General features: G+C 39.6%; 5 protein-coding genes across 6 annotated transcripts; 2 read left to right on the forward strand and 3 right to left on the reverse strand.

Moving 5' to 3' along the window:
* Nucleotides 1–12: 12 nt before the first annotated feature.
* LOC113672581 (tRNA-uridine aminocarboxypropyltransferase 2) lies at nucleotides 13–5,354 on the forward strand. The gene is made up of 7 exons (XM_027188883.2): nucleotides 13–166; nucleotides 501–591; nucleotides 1,265–1,424; nucleotides 3,128–3,255; nucleotides 3,357–3,485; nucleotides 4,477–4,577; nucleotides 4,724–5,354. The coding sequence occupies exons 1-7, from the start codon at nucleotides 63–65 to the stop codon at nucleotides 4,782–4,784; spliced, it is 774 nt and encodes a 257-aa protein (XP_027044684.2). The 5' UTR covers nucleotides 13–62; the 3' UTR covers nucleotides 4,785–5,354.
* Nucleotides 5,350–7,630, reverse strand: LOC113672579 (uncharacterized). Its single transcript, XM_027188882.2, has one exon. The coding sequence runs from the start codon at nucleotides 7,149–7,151 to the stop codon at nucleotides 5,892–5,894; it is 1,260 nt and encodes a 419-aa protein (XP_027044683.2). The 5' UTR covers nucleotides 7,152–7,630; the 3' UTR covers nucleotides 5,350–5,891.
* A 1,426-nt stretch (nucleotides 7,631–9,056) lies between these two features.
* On the reverse strand, nucleotides 9,057–15,590 carry LOC113672577 (synaptotagmin-4). 2 transcript variants are annotated; one of them, XM_027188879.2, is made up of 6 exons: nucleotides 15,240–15,590; nucleotides 13,200–13,502; nucleotides 12,140–12,298; nucleotides 11,241–11,899; nucleotides 10,718–10,817; nucleotides 9,057–10,101 (listed from the first exon to the last, which is right to left on the reverse strand). In XM_027188879.2, exons 1-6 carry the CDS (start codon nucleotides 15,250–15,252, stop codon nucleotides 9,779–9,781), a joined length of 1,557 nt encoding a protein of 518 aa, XP_027044680.2. In that variant the 5' UTR covers nucleotides 15,253–15,590; the 3' UTR covers nucleotides 9,057–9,778. The 2 variants fall into 2 exon arrangements, with proteins under 2 accessions (XP_027044680.2, XP_089059208.1); XM_089203082.1 differs by lacking the exon at nucleotides 12,140–12,298.
* Nucleotides 15,591–16,941: 1,351 nt separating this feature from the next.
* LOC113672735 (synaptotagmin-7) lies at nucleotides 16,942–21,369 on the forward strand. Its single transcript, XM_027189075.2, has 5 exons — nucleotides 16,942–18,110; nucleotides 18,743–18,915; nucleotides 19,544–19,688; nucleotides 19,812–19,935; nucleotides 20,495–21,369. Exons 1-5 carry the CDS (start codon nucleotides 17,559–17,561, stop codon nucleotides 20,797–20,799), a joined length of 1,299 nt encoding a protein of 432 aa, XP_027044876.2. The 5' UTR covers nucleotides 16,942–17,558; the 3' UTR covers nucleotides 20,800–21,369.
* On the reverse strand, nucleotides 21,034–24,363 carry LOC113672736 (nuclear receptor subfamily 2 group F member 1-B). The gene is made up of 3 exons (XM_027189077.2): nucleotides 23,762–24,363; nucleotides 22,466–23,014; nucleotides 21,034–22,120 (listed from the first exon to the last, which is right to left on the reverse strand). The coding sequence occupies exons 1-3, from the start codon at nucleotides 24,240–24,242 to the stop codon at nucleotides 21,786–21,788; spliced, it is 1,365 nt and encodes a 454-aa protein (XP_027044878.2). The 5' UTR covers nucleotides 24,243–24,363; the 3' UTR covers nucleotides 21,034–21,785.
* Between the last annotated feature and the right edge of the window lie 264 nt (nucleotides 24,364–24,627).

Below are 24,627 nucleotides of genomic sequence, written 5' to 3' on the forward strand. Positions count from 1 at the left end.
GCTGGTTGATCATTGCAGAGTCACGTTGCTGGTCAGTGGTTAATCCCATTAGGGAAAATAAAATGGCGGACTTGTTTGATGGTGAAGACGGAAACGATTTTTTCCGCAGTTTTGCCGATGTTCCCTTGAATCCTCCGGAGAAAAGAGATATGTGTTCGAGGTGTAAGTAAGTAAACTTTGGTCATGTTTACTTTTTGTTATTTCCGCTCTCATTGCTATGAAGATTGACGTTCTAATAAAGCAGATAGATGAGTTAAGACTGTGTACAAATGTCCAGCATATACATACACACACACGCACACACCCACATATATATATATATATATATATATATATATATATATATATATATGTATATATATATATATATATATATAAGTAACAATATTACCTTCTATTTATATATGTATATATATAAATTAATTTTGTTTTTGTAAGATGTCATACAGGTTAAATACATGATTTCCTTGGATTCTTAAAAATTCTCTTTCGTTTTATAGGAGACCACTTGCAGTGTGCCTATGCGCTCATTTTCCTTCTCATTTTCTTCAAATATCGACTACGATTCACGTGTTGCAACATCCTCGTGAGGTTTGTTCTATTAGATTTATATTGTAAATGTCTCTTTGTTATCCAGAGTTATTTGGGGAAGGAGGGGGTGAGTAAAACGGCTGCTTACCAACGATCTTACACCACTGTTAATATTTTTTAGTCAAATTTGTATGGCTTATTCATATTCATAGCTTCTTATTCCATGATCAGTGGCCACTCCATAAGCAAAATTAATGAAACCCTTAGAAATGCGCCTCCAGAAAATTAAGAAAATGGGTATTTTTAAAATGTTACCTTGACATGTGATGCAGTTTAAAAATTGCCATCCTCATTATTATCATTATCATCATAGGGGCTGTCACTGTTAACAGTGTAACAGAGTCGTAGCAATCAACATCCTCACCAGTAGCATTTACATGTGGTGAGCTCAGTCATAACAAATGTTTCAGGTTATGGCCCCCCTTGAAAGCCCTAATCAGAATCATCCTTACTGGGAGTCATAGTTGTCACCAGGTTACTATTACTTAAAATGATGCTATTTGAACATGAACATCATGATCCTATAGCACAGGCTTTAGACAAATGGTCTGAAGCAGAACATCAGAATGTGCATCAACAGAAATACAGGGGAAGGAGGTGTCAAAAATGATACTATGCATGGTTTCCTAACTTGCTGCTATGATGATTGAATAAAGGAAACTCCTCTCTCTAGGAATCCAGGCTTTTGACAACTGTCCCACTCCTGGAGGCTTGTTTGCCTCCAGATAAAATTGTCATCAGACGTGGGAGAAGATTCCACAAAAATGACTGGCCAGATCTCCATGAATTACTCAACAAACCGACTACACTCCTTTTATATCCAGGACCTACAGGTTGGCACAATTATCTTATAATTAAACCTTTTGCACCCAAAATCAATATGTCAATTTTCTGCATTGTCTGCTGTACACTTTGTGGTAAAATCAAACCCTATCTCTGTGCTGTTTTTTTTTCTCATCACCTTTCCGCCTACTCAACAAACTTGCTATTAGTAAAGTAAATGGTTTGAACCCAGGAGTATCAGTAGTTCGTGTAGTGTGATCGTCCGGGTGAGTGTTGTTCTGAAAAGAACTGTTGTTGGTGACTGACGTTTCGACTATCTGTGCGATAGTCATCTTCAGAGTCATCTTCAAGTGAGGAGTAGTTGTCAGTCGATGATGTTATAAAGTCTGGTCTGTTGAACGTGATTGGTCTGTTTAGCGGTGATGTGATTGGCTGGAAGACTCGTGTAGAGTTTGTTAACAGTCATTGGTCGGTTTCGATCTGTCTGTTGTTTGCCGGTCTGTTTGTCGGTTTGTTCACGTCGTTAATGAGTCGTTTGTAAGGTGCTGGTAATTGTTGACATCTGACGAAAACAAGTACCTTGACCGTGTTTTTGACAAAAACAACTACAACACTGACTTCAATAGACGAAACACTCACAGGGTGACCGACACTACAGAAACTAACAGGGACTCCACATCTATCACGACTACAGCTGCTATACCCTACATCAAAGGCACTTCTGAGGCTATCGCGCGGATCCTACAACCTTACAACATTCGCGTAGCTCATAGGCCTATTACTACTTTACGACATTTGCTGACCAACGTTAAAGACAAAGACGAACCCAACAACAGACAGGGAGCGATTTATAAGATTGAATGCTCCGACTGCCAGGCCTCCTACATTGGTGAGACTGGTAGAAACCTTAACACGCGACTAACTGAACACAAACGAGCAACTAGAAATGGCGATGTAAACAATCACATTTCTGAACATCACCGACAAACTAATCACAGAATCGACTGGGACTCTGCTAAATGCTTAACCTACAGTACAAACTATTTTCAACGACTGACTCTGGAAAGCTGGTTCACTAACTTAGAACAGACGCCTCTCAACAGATGTCAACAATTACCAGCACCTTACAAACGACTCATTAATGACGTGAACAAACTGACAAACAGACCAACAAACAACAGACGGATCGAAACCGACCAATGACTGTTAACAAACTCTACACGAGTCTTCCAGCCAATCACATCACCGCTAAACAGACCAATCACGTTCAACAGACCAGACTTTATAACATCATCGACTGACAACTACTCCTCACTTGAAGATGACTCTGAAGATGACTATTGCACAGATAGTCGAAACATCAGTCACCAACAACAGTTCTTTTCAGAACTACACTCACCCGGACGATCACACTACACGAAACTTGCTATTGATGGGAGAAGACTCTTTTTGGTCACTGACAGAAGGGAAAGAGTTAATTACTTTGTTGTATCCCTCTCTTGTGTAGGAAGCAGTGGCCTTGGACTGCAGATCAAATGATCAAAGTTAGCTTTAAGTACAGGGTCATGTTATTGTGTTGATGGACAAGACACTGTAGTCTTACAGGGTCCCTCTCCACTCAGGAGAATAAACTGGCATTGACACACTGTATTACACACTGGATACCAGGCTCACCTCATCCTTTATATTATATAGCTTGACCACATTTTTGTTTTGAATTTTCATCAAACTGACCATATCTCTTTACTTTCAGCTGAAAATATAAAAACACTGGGTGAACCTCCCTTAGGAGAAAATTATGATATTATTGTCCTTGATGGAACATGGAGACAAGCCAAGGATATTTTTCATAACAATCCATTTTTATGTCAAGCTAGACAGGTATGTTCATAAGTGTCAATATGCCTTTTGAATTTTGATATTGTAAATTAAAGTACTGCAAATTAGATGTAATATTTGTGGTGTTCTTGAATTAATTCAAGGTGCAATTAGAGCATGACCACATCAGTGAATACGTGATCAGAACCCAGCCTAACAGTAAAAGTTTATGTACAGTTGAAGCCATTGCTTTGTCACTATCTATTCTGGAGAAAAATGAGGAAATTGCAGAGGTGAGGCATGATGCATTAATTAACTTCACTGTTTTATGACCAAAGGACCTGACATAGTCTTATTGTTGTGCTATTATTATTGTTGTGCTATTATTATTGTTGTGCTATTATTATTGTTGTGCTATTATTATTGTTGTGCTATTATTATTGTTGTGCTATTAAGTTGATGTAAGTAGTAGCAAATTGTTAGAATACATCAAACATTGTCTTCCTAAGTTGTCCAGGATCAATATCAGTATCTGGGCAACTGTCCACCTACCCCTCCCCTAGCCCAACAATAACCCTAACTTGCTATCAATTGACTGTTGTAGGGTGAGGGGAGGGGTAGGTGGGCAGTTACCCAGATACTGATATTGATCTATTGTCCCTAAGAAACAAACATACTTTAAGACTGAGGCAACAGCCAGATTGTTTCAACCATGGAACGTTGAACCCTTTGATCCCCAAGAGTGACTAACATCTGATTTCTCCTTACAATATCACCCCCTGAATCAAATTTCAAGGTCATGAGAATAAAGGAAATGATCACCAACCAAAGAAGCCCTTGATTCTTTCACAAATTCTCTTTGTTAGCTACTGAGGTAATGTAAAGAGAACAGAATGGAAAATGTGCATGATGACATGATGATGTTAGGGTGTAATAGGTTAAGATTTGATTATTAAAAAATAGGTGCAACAACTTCAGCTCTGAACCTACTAATGATCCAGCTTACCGTGAAGTCTCTGTTGCTCAGTGATAGAGCATCGGAGCGCCTAAGCTGAAGATCTGAGGTTCGATTACTCATAAGAACTCAGAATTTTTTCTCTGTCCTACGCCCGTGATAAGACGAAAAGACATCTCTCTTCATTTCATTTCCGAGCTTATAACTTTACCGTCTTTCTGATTTTACTAACTACAGCGTTGAATGTTTCTAGTTTGCAGCGTAATGTCTGTAAGATACTCTCAGCTTACGGTTGAAAACGAACAATTCCTGTGGTTTTTTTTCCTCAGACTTTAATTCGACCTTTGAGGGCATTGTGTAAAATACAGTTGGAGCATGGTGCTGTGGTACATTTCAATAAGGAAAATGAAGACGAAATCATGTTAAGAGCGTAAGTGAAAAATCTTGTGATGAAGAAGTGAAACTTGTTTTAACATCAAACTGACAATTTATTTCGTTTCCCGATGTTATTCTTGTGAAAATATAGCGTGGAAATCGATTTGCATCTTACTTTTTCTCTTTGAAATCCTTTTTCAGTAAAAGACAAGAACGAAGTCATAGAAAGAAAATGGGTGGATTGAGTGAAAAGGAAAGATGACAAGATATAAGAATAGCGTCCAAGGAGAAACTCGTGATTGGCTATTTAGCGTGGGTTTTTACCTTCCTTTTTAACCTTCATTTTACCTAACTGGGGCTATCGCAGAGCTTCTGGTTTGGATACCGGTTTACAGAATTTGTCCAAGATAAGAAGAGGGAGACACGGGAAAACTTCGGAGTCCTAACTCATTTGCTTTGTGGAAACAGTTTCGTGAATCTGACTGTTCATATGTTTTTAAGATAATTTGTTTTCATCAACTTAGTTTATAAAGTAGCTTGGCCTTCGTAAAGAGTTTCTAAAGCTAAGGGTTTGAGCGTGAGCCCCCGTCACTTTGTTCATGTGCTTTGTTCATGGTGCGCTACAAGATTTCAGTACAGGATATGATAATGTAGCATGCACTAGCAAAACTTTGTCCCTTTTTATTTAAGTATCTCTTTGTGCACATGGTTATCACTGAACCCAAAACTGTCGCACTGCGTTCACCAAAACGTGGCCACTCTTATGCCTTTTTTAGCTCTTCTTTACCCCTAGGCAGAATTTTTCTGTAAATAAAACTGAAGAATACTTTAACATGCTTACATTTTTTTATTACTTCTAGTTACACAGCTTTCTTATTTGTTTTGTGTTTATTTAGAGCGTTTTATTTTAGCAAAATTATAACTTATTCAATATTTACCCCCTGTCAAATCCCTGAAAGCGAACAAGATAAGCCTTGTTTACACTAGCTTGTCGATAACCAATACCCGAGCACAGTTCAAAAGCAGTCCGTTTGACCAGGACTGTTGTCAGTGTAAAAGCAAACGTATTTCCTCAGGCGCGACCCGTTAGCGTTCATACTTCAGCAATTTGCAATTCAGTGTCCAAAGTAATCTAGGTTTGCTTGGGTTTCACTTAACCTTTCACTGTGAATGGTCCTGAAAACTCGACCATCCCTTTAACCAATCAGATGTATAACTAAAAACAATCGCGACTTAGTCATTTGCGTTTTCCCGCGCTTCAAACAATTTGCTCGTTTTCACTTTGATTTCTCATTGGCTAATTCCAATTTAAATCTTTGTTCTGATTGGTCGCTGGGATTACTTTGGTTGTCAATTCAAAACTGCCATGTTAATCGGTAATAGCTTTTGCTCTGGCATTATGAGCCTTGGCAATGAGTTCTGAGGTCTTTATGATTCCTTTACTGACTCCAACTCCAATTAAACTCCCAAAGAAACCGCCTACCATGGCCCCTACTACGGGCACCGGAATGAGTACTTGCCCTACAATGGTTCCAGTAGTTCCTCCGATAAACTGGCAACCCGAGTCACACAACTTCCGTCTTACAGTAGACTTAAACTGCGAGTTTGTTATCAAGCCTTTATCACGCTGCATTTTCGAACGCGTCACACTTCCGGCGGTTAGAGCGATGTCGACCAAAACTGATATTGCTATACCTGCCGCAGCCTGCCCCAGGGCCATCGCAGCCGTTTCTATGCCAACGGTAGCCGTGCTTTCGGCGGCTGTTGACGTTACTACGATGGCTGTCTCAGTGATGACTTCCTTGACAGTTATTGCATTCTCCGAGGATTCACCGCTGACCATCATAATATGAGCGCTGATGTCGAGAATCTCGTCAATAGCTCGGAAAATTCCTTCAATCTTAGCTTGCCTTTCTTTGACGGAGAATGGAATATTGAAAAAAGCAACGTGGAAAAGATCAGCTATGTACCCAATGATTAAATCTTCATCGATTTCCAGTGTAATTATCGGCTTAGAAAATTTTTGGGCTAGAACCCAAACTTCCAAAGTTGTTCCCTCGAAAATCTCCGAAACTGGACGTGGAAAATTAGCCAACGATAGCATATCTAACCGCACTTTTATCAATATATTATCTTCGTCTTGGTAGATATTTCGAAAGGCATTCGATCTTTCGCAGTTTCGTAACCAAATGAAGACCGGATAATGAGGTCCAAATTTTAATCTGTCGCTGTTGCTTGTGCGTTGCATAACGTGGTCAGAAATCAAGGTTAGCGCCATTGAAATTCGATTGCGGTTTACATGAGTAAAGCTTCGAAAAGAATTTTCGTGAAAAGGGTCGAAAGATTGGTCAGTGTTTTCCACTGGTGGAACAAGTTCCGCTGTGTCCTCATCGAAACCGATGTCGCACTGTCGTGATATACGTTGCAGCATCCATTTGTTGCATGTTTTGTATTCGTAAACCATAACACATCGTCTGCATAACCTAATAACTGCAAACTCATCTTCCTTTTCAGCTTCGACCCGATCAAGACTTACACCAACATCGACAGGCGCTGAGTCCCGTAACAGCGAAAAATCTTCTTTTTTCTTTTTCAAGAATGCTATCACTGAGTTAACCACTTTCTTCATACAAAGCAGCTTTCTCCTTCAACGGAGTTTATCCTAACGAGCTAAGATTGTATTGTCATGCTGAAGAAAGCATCGGCGTGATTCTACGGTTGCACCTGCTCCGGGGGCTACACTGAACCTCGGGAAATTTCAAGCCATTGTTTTCTGCGGATGAATAAAAACATGCCAGTGAAACAATTGGAGAAATGCTTCGCTATTTATGCGTGTAAGGCGTATAGAAGACCGAAAACACCACAACATTAGCATAGGGGAAAATCTGTTTGGCTGGCCGATAGATTTCACGATAAATTACGCATTTAAAATTGATGAAGTTTGTATCGATAGTAAAACGAGTTTTTTCCTTATTAAATTTTTATAACTCGTCGGTGAGTATAGTTCTATAAATTTCGAAAAGATTTTTCTTAGGCCAGTTTGCGAGCAGTTCTTGCTGCGAAGTAATGTTCGTACAAATATTAACGGAAATAAAACAGAAATGTTTGCATAGGGAAATGGCTCGATGAAAAATATTTTTCTTGTTTCCTAAATTACTATGACGATATAAGAACTGTAAACATTGTTATTAGATCTGCGCTCGTCTTGAAGACGAATTACAGTTAAATTTTTAAACGATTTCAGATGGGCAGATCGTATTTTTATTCTTCATTTCATATCTGGGTCAACTCCCGGTGCAACCGCCCAAATTGGCGAGCCACGTTGTAAATTGAAAGAGAATTTAAAATCAGATCTTTCTTGAACACTGAATTAACCTTTGTCAGCTCTAATGAAGAAAACATTAGGTTTTTTCTTGTTCGTGGGCGAGAGATTGAAATAGATTATTCACTTTTCTGTTCAGCCTAATTGTTTTTGGTGCGACCTCTATTTTTATTTTACAGCTTATTGAATGTCGGGAAATGTGTTTTAAAACATTCGTCTTTAAATTTTAATCACTAACAGATATATTTTTTGGACTGGTAACCCAACCAAGTGCCGCTCAACGTCAATCAAATACTCTCTCCTTTGAATCACGTTCGACCTCTGCTCAAGTGTATTCGGACGGTGCCGAAATATTTTGATATTTAAAGCTGATAGGGTTTTCAGGTGAATGTCACCTTAGACTCAAGATGCTAATGAGAAATATTTTAAAGCGAAAAAATATGTGACATCGTTAAAAAAAAAAAATTGGTAAACATGAATTTTGAGTTTTGAAATTTGGTTAACTATTTGGCAAAATAGGTTTGTTGATTCCTTTCATTGCCAATATGCTTCACAAAGTTCAGACTGTTTGTGTGAGAGTATAAGTAGAGGCGGAGTAAGGAAAAACATTTCTCAGGAAATCAATCAAACCGCAAGATAATTTGAAAGATCAGTTATTCATATTTTCCCAATCTTATCGTTTTTGAAGAAGGTTCCTTCATTAGAGCAATTAATTGGTAGATATCGGAAAGAAAGATTCGCATTCGGTATCAATGTCCTACCCTCTCGCTTTTTACAAGAAGTAAAACTTGTGCATTTGTTTCTTTTAAGGCTTTTTTGTGTGTGTCAGCATAATTATTTTTTCGCTGACATTGCTTTCTATTTGCATGTCAAGACTTGCGCATCACACTAATAGGTAATCTTCATGAATAAATTAAGCATGGTTTCTTTTTAAAAGTGTCTAGCTTTTTTTAGGGGCTATTACGTCTATGCTCTCCGCATCTTGGTAAATTAAAACATTAAAAAAAATAACAACTAAAAGCTTTCCTAGACAATTCGCTTAAAATGAGAGGCGGAAAACCGAACCAATGAAGGCTCGAATCGCTGTTGCATTTTTCGTCTGTCTGCCTTTCACTTGGACGACAGTTTAACTCACCACTACTGTTTCCTCGACAACTGAAAAATTCCCACAGGAATCTTTACCTTAAGAAAAAGTTGGCTCATACTTTTCAGTTTTGTAGATATCGTAGAAACGACACTTGTTGTCGCCGATCTTTTATTTGATACATTTAAAATGTTTTTCCATAAATCTCTCTTTTAACTTATACGTTAGAATTATCGTTTCTCTTTCTTTTGACTCACCCCTCCCCCCTAAATGCTGGCCTGCGGATTCAAGCCCTCCGCCCTGCCAGTCGGTGGCCCGGGTTTTTAAAACACCTCGGCTGCACTTTGTACATAGTTTACTAGTTACCCTCCTACTAGTAAGAAATTTTCAGAACCACTCCATGCCGGACTGATCGTCAGTGTTTTTATACTCTGCGGGTCGCAATAAGAACTACCCAGGTTCCTGGTAATTTTTTCACCCATATACAGCAGCCAATCCACAGTAAGGGTGTAAGGGGTTCAGACCTCCCCCCCCCCCCCCATAGAAATATTCTGTGTTTTCTGAATTAAAGATTTTTGCCCCCCGCTTGGGAGAGGGTCTCAAAGTGATTAACCGTAAAGCGGAAAAAAATATTTAGCAGTTAGGCGTAAAAAATAACTGTAAAAATTTATTATTTTGATCACGATCGAAAGGAATGAACCGTTAGCCGTAAAATGGCCAAAATTGTAACCGTTAGCCGTAAAAGCTATTACCCCATTGGGAACCTCTTACAGAAATTCCTGGATCCTTCCCTGGTACAAAGTCAGTTTTCATTACAAATTATTATGATTATCCCTAAGCAATTTATCATTCATAGAGGTCCATGAAGCTTATGCCAGCCTTGTATGGGTTTATGAGGAGATAGCGTGACTGCTTTCCAATGGTTTATCTCAGACGGAAATGGCGCGTCCAGACCCAGCCGCACGTGACCAATGACCTCGTTCCTGTGCATAAATTCGTGTTGAAAAACAGTGAACTGAACGCCAAAGTTTTCAAGAGTGCAAGAGCTATTAGTAGCAACTTCAAAACTGAATTCTTCGTTAATGGTTAGGTCTTTCTTCCCAGCTTTAGTCTGATGTTTCTGAATGACTTCCTCTTTGCGATTGTGCGTGAGTTCCACAGCGACGGAAGGATCTTTAAGAAAGAGAAAAGAAACTGATATTAGAGAAGTACAATCTCTACAGGTTTGTCCCTCTGTTATGTGTAAAAACTTATCAAGAATGTCATCACGTTAGAGTTTCTAGACTAATTTTTGTAGTAAAAAATTATTTCGGAGTATCCGTATTCGCTTTGTTATCCCTTCAAATTAACCGTGCTTAATCTTAGTCAGTTTACTTGTGAATCTAGATGGACCGGAAATCGTTCGTAAATACGGATGAAAAGAGACCCTATGCCCCCAAATAACTTAAGCCGACGCTCAAATCAGCACCATTGTATCTGCATTTCAATGAGCCAATAGTAAGCTCATCATCATCAACTACCCTACACTTGAAGAGTTGATTGATGCGTGAGACAAAAGCAGAAGCGCAAACAACATACATCGAAGCTGTGACGCATTGATCATGTATCTCTTAAATAATGATTTTGTATTATATACGACTAGAATGGTTAATTTTTCATCGCTTGTGCCAATGTGTTCCTTCTGTTTCTGCTTGAGCTTGTTGCCTTGTATGGAATGTCAGCCACACCCCAAAGAGCAATATTGCGCTAATGGTATAAGAGCACTGTATGGTTTTAAATACTTTCTCACTTTTCACGGACTTTGGAAGATCTTTCAACCTCATTATGACGACCTTCAGATGAGAAGATGTGGCTTCATGGCAGAGAGAGAACTGGAGCTCACCAACGAACTGAAAGCAACAAAAGAAAATATTTTCACTTTTGAAAGAAGAAACTAATATACTATTGGATAACTCCACTCAATGGCCACTGCCATTTATTTTAATCCCGGCGGACCGTACTTGTATTCACCTAAGCTCTCTATGACGGCCACCTTTCTACAATTACCACATACCTTATAGTTCCTTAAGTTAATCGATGTGAAGAGGTCCCTGATTGTGATACTGCACATTGGGTAAATTCTAAGTATTTTCGCGTTACTGGAAATGAGCAGGCTAAGATTGACACTCTCTGTTATTCTTTAAGCTGCTACTCAGATTCATAACAGTACTATTTGTAGCTAAATTGGATTCATATAATCTACTGTCACCAATTCCAGTTGCGGTACATATCTTGGATAATGATTCTTAGCACACATTGCGGACCACACTTACCTGAGGCGACAGGTCTCGACACAACTTGTCTCCGCGCATGATACTTTCGTCGCATAAAGAAAATACTGTTTCTCCGATCGGTTCGTATCTCGAGACGCCATGGCGATCAAAGAGCCTGATCTTCAAACGTCCTTTCTTCAACTCGGCCAAATGAAGATTTTTGAAGACGAATCGTTCATCGAATATAGGGTTACAGGTCTTCTTAAGTAATTTGCTTTGAAGTCGTTCGCCGCGGCGTTTTGACGGCGTCTTGAGTGAAAGCCGCGCAAAGACATCCAACATGCGGCCATGTCTGAGTGGTAGCTCTGTGGCGTTAATTAAATGAACTTCGAGACTGCGAAGATCTTCAGCAAATGTCATTTTTAAGGTGATCTTGCCGCGTTTTCGCGATACTTGAGAATTTCTCCTAGATCGCCTGCTGCCGGTGTAAGAGACTTCATTCGCGCTTTTCCTCCTTTGCTTTGTCAGCTTTGACTTGGGTAAAGTAGTATTTATAGAAGACACCAATGATTTGAGCATGTGCGGAGTGGGATCTGGTAACGATGACTCCTCTGAAAGTGATTCTCGAGATAAACTTTTGAGGCTATCTGCGCGAGATCCTCTACGAAGAGGTCTGGGTTGAGGGCCGGTGGAGGAACACCTCGGCAGCAATGATTCATCTGTGGAAGGAAAACATCAGAATATGTCACTACATTCCTCGAGCTATCCTTCTATTGAGGGCCCAACGAAAATTATCAATTTATTATGCAAGAGTAAAGATAATTATTGATTCAGATCTAGATGGTATTGATAGAGGAGATAATCCATTTGTTGCAAATTAAAATAAAAGCAACTCAGAAATGTGGGGTATTTTGAAACAGCTAGATATTTGTTCGCTATTAAAGCCTTGGGTTTCTTACCACTTGAATGAAAACTCTCTGCGCCATCGTCGAAGAAAAGGGATTCTCCTCTCTTAGTGCTGCGAGGTGCATGACAGCGCAAGTTAACCCGCTGACCATTTCTGTCCAAAACACTGGCCTCAGAGTGTAATCTCGCAAGCAGAGGACGGACTTTGCGCTCTAAAGGAGGAAATAGGGCTTAAGATGGTTTTCTCTAGAACAGAGCTTATTAATGAAAATGCCAGATATCCAAGCTGAGAATACAACATGTTATGAGCATGGTGTTGAACAGAAGGGTCTCATAATAAAATCCCTTTTATAATCACGGGTCTGAATTGCAACTCAGTTTTTGCAGTGCTGTTTTCTTTTTCCAAAGGTCTTTTTCTTACACTGACAACCTCAGCGATGACTGTTGTTGTGGGTTGTAAAGATTAAATCACGATGTAATGGAAAAAAGGGAGGAACATCCATTCACCCACTCGCGAAGTATCTTGGTCACCGCCAATATTCTAACTTCCAAATTATATAACTTTTCGTTGAAAAAATAGAACAGCATAAAACGTAATCATTAGTTAACTCTATGTTAGTATCCTTGGCAGCATTCTATGTTTTGTCACACAACACAGACATGCGTGACATCTAGTTGACTTGCATGACCCATGCTTTAAGGAACGGCTTCGGTGAATACATCGAATAAATAGAATAGATAGAGCAGGCATTAAAGTGTTTAGAATAAACCAAAACACAACGTGTGTGGAGAAGGATGCGAGAGAAAATTGAAACGGATTACAAAGGAAAGCCGTTAAACTTGAATTTAACACCATTTGGTCATGGTAGATCTTTGATGGAGAAACCACTGTTACATGTCCTTACGCTATTTGTCTCCAAGAGTGACCTCTTTTTAGATTCTCCTTGCGATTTAAAAACACTGTGAAGCAGACATGTAAAGAGAATAAGGATAATTACTAATTATGGCCTTAGTCTTGCCATAAAATACCAGATTCTCTGCTCTAGCTAACAAGGAAATGTGAGGAGAATGACCTTTTCGATCTTGGAAGTGATAAACTTAATCATGCCTTACCACCAGTTTGACTCTTTTCGGGCTCGTGACCGATGTCCTCGCTGGATGCTCCACTAACAGAGTAGTGAATATCAAACTGATCTACTTCTTCCTCCTCTTCCAATCTGTCTTGAATTAAAAGCGGAACTAGAAAATCCACAGGCTGGGAAGACAGTACCAACTTAGGTACGGGTCCTTCTGCAAAAATCTGCTCTTTCTTGCGTTGCCTCTTCCATCTTAAATAACATCGGATGACAAGGACGGCTATGAAGACTGAAAGAGTCGCTGCTACCACGCTAATGGGCAAGAGAAGTCTTAAAGTCTCTGTAGACATGAGAAAAAATGGAGATAAATGTCAAAGATCTTAAGCGGGCATACGTGCTTCAAGGAAGGCAACTGCAAGTCAAAGATTTTTCTTTGTCATATAAATCAGAACAAATCGATCAATTTTTCGTCGCATTTGCTGAAGCGAGGACTAAGCAGTTAACTGGTGAAATGTGAGACTGCTATAACAACAGTTGGCTCCAATTCTCGGAAAAGTTTACGTTGATGTTTCAGCTCTACAGACATTTTTCGGAAATCGCTCCACTATACGTGGCGAGAAGCTTAGGCGCAAGAGAATAATGCACATCAATCATTTGTTAATTTGCTAGCGAATAAAATCATGTAAAGAAGAAGAGATGAATAAATCAGAAACAAGAATACCTTAAAACTCTGGTGCTAATCAACATGCAAGAAAACAGAAGTTATGGATTAATTTCATTACACGTAACTGACATTTTTCCAGAAGAAGAGGTCATGCATGTAATGTTTTTATTTGTGAGAGCAAAGAGTGTGGAAATTTCCACAGTAATTAGTTAATTAAGTATGTCTTGTTATAACTGGTTATTTAGAGACTAATTTCCCGTAGCTATCGGGAAAGTCGCACACGTTTCCGCGTGTTTAGTGCCCTAGTTCTTAACGCGCTGAAACGGGTTCACACACGTTAACTAAAGAAACGTGAGAACCGATGGCGTTGCTCAATCAGTACAACAATAGTCAAACAGTGTGGTGTGTACTTCATTTGACATTTAAATTTACATTACTTCCTGTAATGTAAATTCAAAAGTCATTTTGAAAAGGGATTTAAAAGAAAGAGAAGTTTTACAGCTCGCTCGCTACATTTGACTCTTGAGTCAAATAAAACTTTTCCTATTATTGACTCTTTAACTCCCAAAACTGATGAACCTGTAACTTCTCCCTAAGATATTAATACGTTATTCAGCAAACAGGTGATAAGAATACTCAAACTTATCAGATAGAAGTTGTTATCATGATTTAACGCCAAATTCTCGTCACTAATTTACAAGGAAATGTGCAGCAGCTAGAGAGGAGAATAAACAATCAGATCTGGGGAGTTAAAGGATTAATTAACCTGAATTGTTCAAAACCTTTCTAGATCATGGCATTTTGTGAAACGTTTCTTTGCTTGAAAATTCGTGCCAATCACCGGAGTTAACTAACTCATGGTTGATGTGCTGTGCAGCTGTTTATCGAGAAAGTAATTTTGTTAAACTAGAATTTTTAATAAGAACTTTACGAAATGTGGAGTATGCTCAGTAATGACGGTAACAAACGTGAAGTCAAAGTAACTTACACATGAATAAAGGAATTTTACTCAATGTGTACTTCGATATCACTCAGCTGATTTCCCTTCCATCTTTCTTTAGAACGGAAATTACAACAATGGTCTTATTTTGATTCTTGTCTTTCTGATCAAAGTAAAGGCTTTCCACACTAAATCTTGGATATGTTTTTCGAAGTTGTTTCCTTCTTTAGACCTCCAATAGATTATCTAAGCCTTTCATTTTCACGTCTTCTGCCATGGGCGGCAAAACGTATCTATGATTAACTTGTTACACATAGCTTACATGTATTTCAAATTGTAAACTGAACAGAACAACAGGAATAAGGGCATCAAGGCTTAAGATGTCTGGAATACCACGCGGCTTAGAATTACAGACTTGCTCCTACAGTTGTAACCCTCAAAATGTGACTAAATTTACGGGTTATTTCTCTAACCTGTCATCTTCATGAAACTGTCGACGCCATCCAGAAACTATTCAGCAGATCTCTTTCAAATGTCATAACTAGAAAATGGATGGTGCATCTCTGCTAAGGACTTTGGAATTCTTCCTATTTGAAAAGAAGTGCTTTTCGACGACAGTGACCCTTAGCGCTTCAGTGCTTTTTCAAGTTCCTTAAACCTTATCCACGACGGTCGAGATTTCCAAAAGTGTGGTTAAAAACGTAGCCCTTGGGCAGCAAAATTGATGTCAAGCAAACGTGATTCGTCTACACGGACATTATTCCCTCAAATTCACAATCTCTAAGATCAGCATTCTCAGTTGGTCATTATTTCTATCATTACGTGACTGATCGAGCGCTCTCCGAGCTATTTCCGTTTGAGCTACAATGCACTCCGATTACAAGTAATCTGAGAAAGTGAAATGCGTCATGATAAAAGAAGCCATTCATTTGGATTCTCTACAACATTTCGGAGTACGTGAGGTGTAGTCATAGGAATGCAGCGTTTGATGCTTATTTTTTAACTGGCTTAATGAAATGTGCACCTGAAAGAGACAAATAGACGATAAATCAAAGTGCAAATGGGGAAGAAAAGAAAAAATGTTTGTGGAAGGGAGGGATTGGGACTGAATCAACAGCTATCCCACAACAGTATCTGGTTTTAGTCAAAGATTGTCTCAATGTCGCTCTTACCAAGAAATTCGCGAGTGTCTGGCCATGGACCAAATTCCATTTTTTTTTTCTTTATCTCTGAAGCCCGCGTCCCGCCAGTCAATTACGATCTGTCGAAGATATACAAATCGAACAATCAGGAACATCTGTCGGCTTAAAATCCTTATGAAAACATGTTGATATTATTACTTACAACATCAAATTTGTATTATGAAGAGAACGTACACTCCCTCTAGAGTCTGCTACGTTCTTAGAATGTTCGTACGCGCACAAATTGTTTCTTTAAATTTCGCGGCCGGATTTGACAGGCTTTTTAAGCCGCCAGAATCGGAAAGGCTAATAGTAAATTCGTGACAAAGGGAGACTGATTGAGACTGATGGATATGTTTAACAGCGAATCCACCCAACACTCGCGTAAAATTCTCCTGTTTTGAAGTATCAAGTAAAATGAAAATGTCGGAGAGGCTTCGTCTCAATTTTGAGCGGAAAGTAAAAAATATCTATTCGAAAAAGAATCAGTCTTCTGCTATTCTTCCCAATTTTTTTCTTTTCTTTTTCGGGCTTACTTGCGAATGATCGTGAAAATGATAAGTCGCTTTGAGGAGAAAAAGCTGTTGGTCTAAAATGAAAAAGACTAACTCGCGAGGAAAAAAAATTTGTGTAGACTGGAACGAGGCCCCGGGTATTGTATTGCAGGGGCTTGTCGTGAAGAAATTTGCAAGATTTCCGAAACACTTCAAATTCGCCGAAGACATACTGATCGCAGAATTTCACAAAATTCCCAGGCCAAATTTCAATCAACGCTTTGGAAACATATTTTCTGCCCCGCAAACTTAATTCTTGATACTTGTATTGAGCATGGAAAATACAAAGAACCGGAAGCGGTCATCCACGACAGTTAGGAGGAGAACGTGTGAAGAGGAAAAAAGTTGCTTTTCAATTCAAATATTGACTTAGTTTTCTTTGTTGCATATTAAATCAAGCGGTCAGCACTCAACCCAACTGTCATAACTGAGTCACGTTTGATCGGCTTTCCTCGTCAACTATATCGGTTGAAACATTAATCTTATGTCTGTCATCCTGCTTACTAGTTTATTTTGTTTCATTTTGCAATCAGACGGTTGCAGAAGATATATTTTCTTCATTACCCTTGACTTAAAAGTTTAAGGATATTTTGCATGACAGATTGTGTTACACAGGAAAAATGACATCACCGGAACATGAAACTTCGTGTTTGGTCCGAGGGCTCTTGAATCCAAACACAGTTTAAGTGCGAAGAAAACGGTTTTATGAATAGATCAGCTCCTCATAAAACCACCTGAAACTTTGAATCTACTGAAAAACAGATTGGTTTGGTAAGCAGTGTTGCATGTGGAGAGAGTCGATCGAATTTGTGCTCTAAATTGAAGAGGAGCCGTCACGCTAGTAGCATCCTACGAGATTTCTATTCAAAACCTGGAATAGAGCTGCGATGGAGTCTCGTTTCTGTAGAGTTCGAAAAACCAAAGAATCTTCTCTACTGTTCTGTTAACGGTTACTTTTGTGGTAATTTTACCTCGAACAAGGAGCAGTGCTCTGAAAATTAGCGCGCGGTTCGGATTTTTTTTCTTTTAACGGTCAACCTACATCAAGGCGGGAAAAATGGAATCTTCGCAATTCATCGCCGCATCAGTCGGACTTGGGGTCTTAGTTTTCATCCTGCTTCTTTCTATCGTGGGAATCGTTTATTTCAGGAAATATCTGACGCAAATAAATGGCTCGAAAGCATCGCAAAAGCTAGGAACCTACATTTCGACAAAAGAACCGCCTGAATTCGTCATTCCGCCCTATACCCTGATTGCGGATGAAAGCGATGGAGAAACTTTGAGCGACTTTGGAGACTTGAGAACGGACGAAATAGGTGGAAAGTTTACGCCTCCGGCCTTCAGACGAGCTATTTCAATGCCACCACCATCAGATCAGTCAGGGAATTCAAAACAAGAAACAACAGAAGGACATGAGGAAACCGGAGCTTCTGCGGTCGGAATAGCAACGGCGGAGTACCGCCCCCAATACAGAAGAGCTGTTTCTCAGTACGCACCTTACTCAACTCAAATCAAGAGAGAACCCGTGAAAAAAATTTCCATCGCTCCGTACGGTAAACTGGAAGTTTCCGTGCATTTTCTAACGGCTAAAAAAGTGCTCTCTGTGCAGGTATTTGTTAATACTTATGTACCAGCTGTTAAGTAGTTATAATTGTTTACAGGTGGGCTACAAAGCGGGGTTTTCCTGGCATATTTTGTGAATTTCACTTTCTGACGAATAATCTCACACAAATGTTTATTTTTCTTTATCTGTTTGTCTATTTATTGTTATTTTTATGAGATTCCTTCATGGCTCTTTGTTTTAAAACAACTTTAATTTGATATTAATCGACAGCGGTCTATACCTTCCTAAAACTTCATTTTGCTCATTGACGCCTCCCTACAAGAAAGAGACTCGAGAGTTTTACAAGGTTGCTCCTTTCGTCGAAAAGATGCTCATGACGGACGAACGCATATCACATGACCTAGCACCTGACATTGGGGAAAAGTGATAGATAATGATACTAAAAATAACCTAAATTCCTCCCCCCCCCCCACCATGTAAGTTTAGGGTCCCCACCGTACCCACCCACAGCGCCTCGATGCATAACCCCCCTAGATTTCCATCACATGCTAGTAGGATTTACATTTGCTTCCCTCGAGCTTTTCAAACTACAAAAAGCAGACACTGACTTTTTTTTCTACTGAAACTCCAGCCTAGGACCCTTACAATAACGTTCTTTATTTGCGGTATCTTTGCAGGTAAATGGCGCCTTTGATTTGCCTCACGTGCGCCTTTCTGGGATCTCTACCCCGTACGTCCGCGTGCATCTGTTATCAGGGCAGCGTCACAAAGATACCAGGTCAAACTTCTTGAATCTTGGAACGAACCGAAAATGCATGTTTGATCAGATGACGTTAGAAGAAGCACACAGGTACATTTTTCAATTAAACAGATTAGGATCAGCTTCCCAGTTTAAGAGAACAATTTCTCCTCTCTTAACAAAACCCTCGCAAATCGATTTTCCAATGAATTTCACAGTGATTTCACAGTTTGTCGAGCGAAAGGCAAAGCCTTTTGATTTTAAAGTGTTTTTTTTAAATGTTTACTAGTGACATTTTTTCTTGCCTTTAACCGATATCATCCAGAAAACTTAACCCTCTTTTACGTTTGTTCGTCGGATTATGTCTTAGAATCACTCCAATATTTAAAGGGGGTAAGTTTCTAAAGAAATTGTGGTGTTGCGACGGTGGGAGAGCCGAGCATAACAGGGTAATTTAGTATTATCGACCGAGTCGATAGCGTAAATTGGCCACCGTAAAGAGTTAAAAAGCTGATGTTTTGAGCGTTTTGCTCTTTTTGCTCCTCATCAGAGCAATAGAGGAAGGGCAACGCTCGAAACGTCAGCTTTTCAACCCCTTACGGTGGCCAATTTAAGTTATTTACTCAGTTGATTAAACTAAATCACTCCAATATTTAGCCTACCCTTTATTGCCGCATGGTCCTCATACTCGCTTTCTCAGTAAATGTGGTTGTTGCTGTTACTTTTTGTGCCTTTACAGTTCTACCCTTAAGTTTGTCGTCCTTGATTATGACAAGTTTTCTCGGAGTGAATTTGTGGCTGAGGTAATGTTGTCGCTTCTCGAGGTGGATTTAACTGAAGGCACCACGTTGTCACTCCACCTGAACTACAAGACCATCAATGAGGTAAGTACAATGTGCGGACAAAAACATCCCATCCTAGGTTCGCACAATTCACTCGCAAGGCCAGCTTTGTTACATTTGCAATACGTACTTCATCTTTCCTATTGTTGTTGTCATTATTTTCAGTCCGCTGACCGAGGTACTATAACACTGTCAGTGTGTCACCAACCTACTGCTAATCACTTACATGTGATCGTTATGAAAGCAAGTGGACTTCCTCTTCCCAAGTCAGATGCTCCTGAAGGATGTGGTAAATGGTTTTCAATATAACACGCTTAATTCTTCTCCTGTAACGCTATTAATGAATTCTTGTATTTGTGACTTGTGCCACGGTCGTCTTTATTTTTGCGATCGGTAGTCAGCTACTCAAACAACAATAACATCAACAACGTCAGTCCACATTGTAGTACGGTACGGTGCAGTGCGGCGCGGTGCAGGGCGGTGCAACGCAGTGCGGTACGGTATGGTGCGGAGCAGTGCGCGCGGTGCAGTGCTGCGTGGTGCGGTGCATCGCAGTGCGGTGCAGTATAGTCCGGTACAGTACGGTGCATTGCGGTACGTTACAGTGCGGTGCGGTGCGGTGAAGTACGGTAAGGTACGGTGCGGTGCAGTGCGGTACGGCACGGTGCGGTGCAATGTAGTGCAGTGTAGTAAGGTACAGTACGGCGCGGTGCAATGCGTGTGTTGTGTTGTGGTGTGGTGTAGTATACTGTGATCGTTCAGATGAGAATGGTCCGAAAAAGAATTGTTGTCGGTGACATTGACCCTATCTTGATTAAATTTAGTTTGATATACCATTTCTTTATCAGATACCTACGTGAAAGTCCTTCACAGCGTTCAGGGAAAAGTTATAGAGCGCAAGAAGACCAAGGTGGTTAAGAAATCTACTTCACCTGTTTTCAATGAAGCGTTCGTCTTCGATGTACGAGAAGAAGACTTACGACGTTCCAGTATTAGTTGTGAAGTGCATAGAGGGGATACAGTGTTGAAAACAGAGAGGATCGGTCATATAACGCTGGATTTGGAATCGTTTGGCACTGAAGTACGACAGTGGAATGATATGATCACGTCACCTCTTAAGAGAGTAACAGAAACACATTTGTTGCATGCGTAAGGGCAGAAAAAACCGCTGACAAGTCCTGGAGACTCAGCATTGTGTTTAGAGCTAATATGTACGCTTGGCTTTTGTAAACGTTTTCAGAGAAAATTTCAAAGAGACAGTGAGAGCTGAACTTAACCAGTATGTTTTGTTCTTTGTTAGGTCAATGCTTATTTTCACGCAAAATCCTTTAAAGGGTTTGAAACGGGGGAAAGTGGTAATTGAGAGCTATGACCAAACAAACCTGAATATCAAAATCTAAAATTTACTTTCCTTGGTAATCAAAATGTCCAACCAAAGTGATCTATTCAAAATGCCTATTTTAAAACTAGACTACGAAGTTTCATTATTCGAATACTTAAGTGTTATAAAAAAATCTCGCTTATAGTGTATTAAAAGTCCTAAAGCATTATTCCATTGTTATAAAAGTAATTCTCCAAGTCTACTCAAAACAATCCACTAAATTATATAATTACTACTTATCAAAGTCTAGATAAAATTGATAACCTAACAAGTAATTTTGAGAAGAACTATTCTAAGTGCCAGTAATTTAAATAAAAGAGAGACACTTCTTATTTTTGACAAGTATTTGCCATGCAGTCATACTTTTTATGGATAAATTTTGTAGTTTTTTCTGGAAAAAATATTGCAAACTTGGGGAAGAATATTCGTTGTTCAGTTTCACATGTTAGGATTTTCTATGAATGTCGTCAGATTTGCATACTCCGAAGACGGTTTTCGGATAAAGTGCTATTCAGTCATTGTTAAGCTTGGATATTCTTAAGTTTAAAATACAAGAGATGGTTTCTCTATAACCATTCTTCACTTGCACGGTGAAATACGAACCTCCGATGTAACCCTAACTTTTTGGATCTCACAGCACAGTTCTCAATACTCACGTCCTCTACATAAATCAATCTTGCATCACAAGGTGGTAATTTTCCGTATTTGTACCGACGCATTGTAAACATCTCTCGTGTTGATATGCCACAGGCCACCAATCACATCACAGTAGTACCATTGGTGTTCATGGAATTCATGTTTCCATTAGGAAACCCAGCATTAGCCCAGTTGTTGGATGAACTTGTCACGACGCTGGTAATAACCAACATCTCATTCAAAGCACTTTCCACTGTACTTGCCAAATTGATTGGAGGAAAGAACAATGCCTCCACTGTACCAGGACGAATTAAGCGTAGGGAGGGTAGCCTCAGGAGAAGTTTTCCGAAGCGCGTTGGTTGGTTTGGGTACTGGGTGCGAATGTAATCTTCCAGTGCACACTGGGTACGCTCTTGGAGGCCTTCCACGTGAGTACAGTTAGAGAGTCCTTGAGAATCTGAAAGTGTCCAGGAAGAAATGAAACGTCATGAGACAAATACTGGTCAAAAAGTCATCTTTTTTACATTTAATTCATATAATAACTAAATTGGCTTCGATGGTGTTTGTGAGACAGTCCAAGTACTTCTAACAGAGAATAATTTCAGAGTACATTCCATCCTTTAAAAAATGATGAAAAGAAGTTTTCCCTGCTGAAAGTGTTCTCATGAGCAATTTACCTTGAGAGACTATAACTTTTTTTCCACGGCAAAGACGAGTTGAACTGTATAATAAAGAAATTCCACGTCTGGAAACGTAGACCTTTTATACTCTGAAATAAGTAAAAGACATTTACTCCACTTACCTGGATTAAAAAGAATAATAGCTTTAAGACAGCAAAACTCAGCAGAATCTATGTGTAAATTCTTAAGCTTTTCAACCTGTTCTTCGAATAATCTAAGATTTTCTGCAGAATCGAAAGTTGCGAGTGGTCCATTACTGCCTGCTGTTAACATCTCCGTGTTCGATGAAGAGGTCAACGCGCTAATGGTGAGCGGCTGCGCCATGTGAAACGGCGAGCAGTGCTGGGCAGCGTTTAATATGAACAGTTCACTCCAGCACGACCGTAGCAAGATGGATTGATCAGGAAGAGTCAACTCTGAGAAAAAGGGAATATTCTTTGCCCATTCGGTTATGGAAACCAGCAGTCTCGTGGCAAGCTCAGACGCGCTTTCCAATCCTGCAATATTTGTGGAGATCCCGAGGGATTGCTGGTAGCGCGCGATGGTGTCGGCTCGAAGTAAGAGAGTGATGTAATTTGAGTAAAAGGACTGAGGATTGCGCATGTCACCAAGGCCCATTTGTAGACAGCTTACATCTGATTGGGTTGTTGAGATGCGACCTTTCTGGACAGCTGTTGACCAGTGGAAATAAATTTTTAGGCTTAATAGCGAACACTGGCAAAACAGCAGTGCAAGTTGCATAAAAATTAATTGGCTTGCCATGAAGGCTTCAAAATAAAATTTATCAATTTCTTTGCGATCAGCCGACCCATAAGGAATGAAGAGCTAAAGAAAGCTCGATCTTAAACCCGACAATGTTCAGCCATTGTGTAATACAGAAATGGAATCGTCATTGAGCTGGCACCAGTACATATGGGAAATCAATTAAATTGCTACCTCCATCTTCTTAGTTTGATAATGTTGTCTTTTCATGGCATAATAGGTAAATTTAGCCGACAAAAAATTACAAGATCACCAGATAGATGCGCCCTTCGTTTGAGTGCCTTCATTCCAATAACTGCACTACCCCGCCCCTTTTCCTCCCCCCCCCCCCCCCCCCCAATTTGGGCTAAATTTTTTTGGGAGCACCTCGGAGCTTATACCATGAAACACATGAAACACTGTATAAGAACAAAAATCTTCTTATATTTGACAGAATCATTCCCATGATAACTTCTCGAGGGAAATATTGCTGGCAAATATCACCTTGAACTCTATGAGTTTATTTATTGCACACCTCATCACTAGCGCAGCAGCGCACCGGAACGAAACTAAGGAAACATGGTTGGTGTTTCCTGTCTTCCACGGGACATTTGTTTTAAGAACTTTCTTAGAGGGAAGAAACACCTTAAAATATATGGTTCAAAGGTCAAACTTACCGTCTTTCCTCATTCCAACTTTCATACACTTCTTGAGTCTGCAATACTGGCAGTGATTCCTGTGTTGAATATCTACTGGACAATTCTTGTATCCTCTACACGTGTACGAGAGATTCCGTCGAATGCTTCTCTTAAAAAAACTTTTACAGCCTTCGCAAGTAAAAACACCGTAATGCTTCCCAGAGGATTTATCTCCGCAAACAACACATTCGATGGAAGGTTTTGGTGTTCTAGAGCCTTCTTCGGTCTCTGAAAAATCTCCGGGTGAATAAAACGCACTTTCAAGAAGAACCGGTGAATCGGCTTCCGTGTTTGAAAATTCTACGCACGAGCTTTGCGGTTGTGACAAGCTTGTGAGGGCGTTTATGTCCACGTTTATGTTCGATGTCGCTTCATCGTTGAAAGAGTTCATAATAAACTTGAACTGAAGGTTAAACAAGTCGCCAACTGGAGGGGTTGGTGACTCTGTTAAGACAAACATGAATAACTATTGTTTGACCATGAAGAGAAATCAGCGACACAAGAACAAAGCCAATTAGTCGCCTGTGTCATTATTATGTAATATTGATTAAGGTACCAGTTAAACTGACAAAGCTTCTGGTTTGCGGGGGTTGAAATCAGCTGTAGCCTAAAAAGATGTAGATTAAATAAAAATAAAGTGAAACTTTCAGAAAACTTTTCAAGGCAATGGATAAATCTATTCCAAAAGTAATATTTTTCTCTGCTTGATTTGTGATCAATACATTTGAAAATAGTACTTGATAAGATTTAGCTCAGTACAAGACAATTTCTTTTATTTCAAACTGAATTGTGACAGAAAGGCGTTTTCAAAACCTGGTTGAAATAAGCGATGAATACAATTCTAC

This window comes from Pocillopora damicornis, chromosome 4 (assembly GCF_964200805.1).
Source record: "Pocillopora damicornis chromosome 4, jaPocDami1.2, whole genome shotgun sequence".
NCBI lineage: Eukaryota > Metazoa > Cnidaria > Anthozoa > Scleractinia > Pocilloporidae > Pocillopora > Pocillopora damicornis.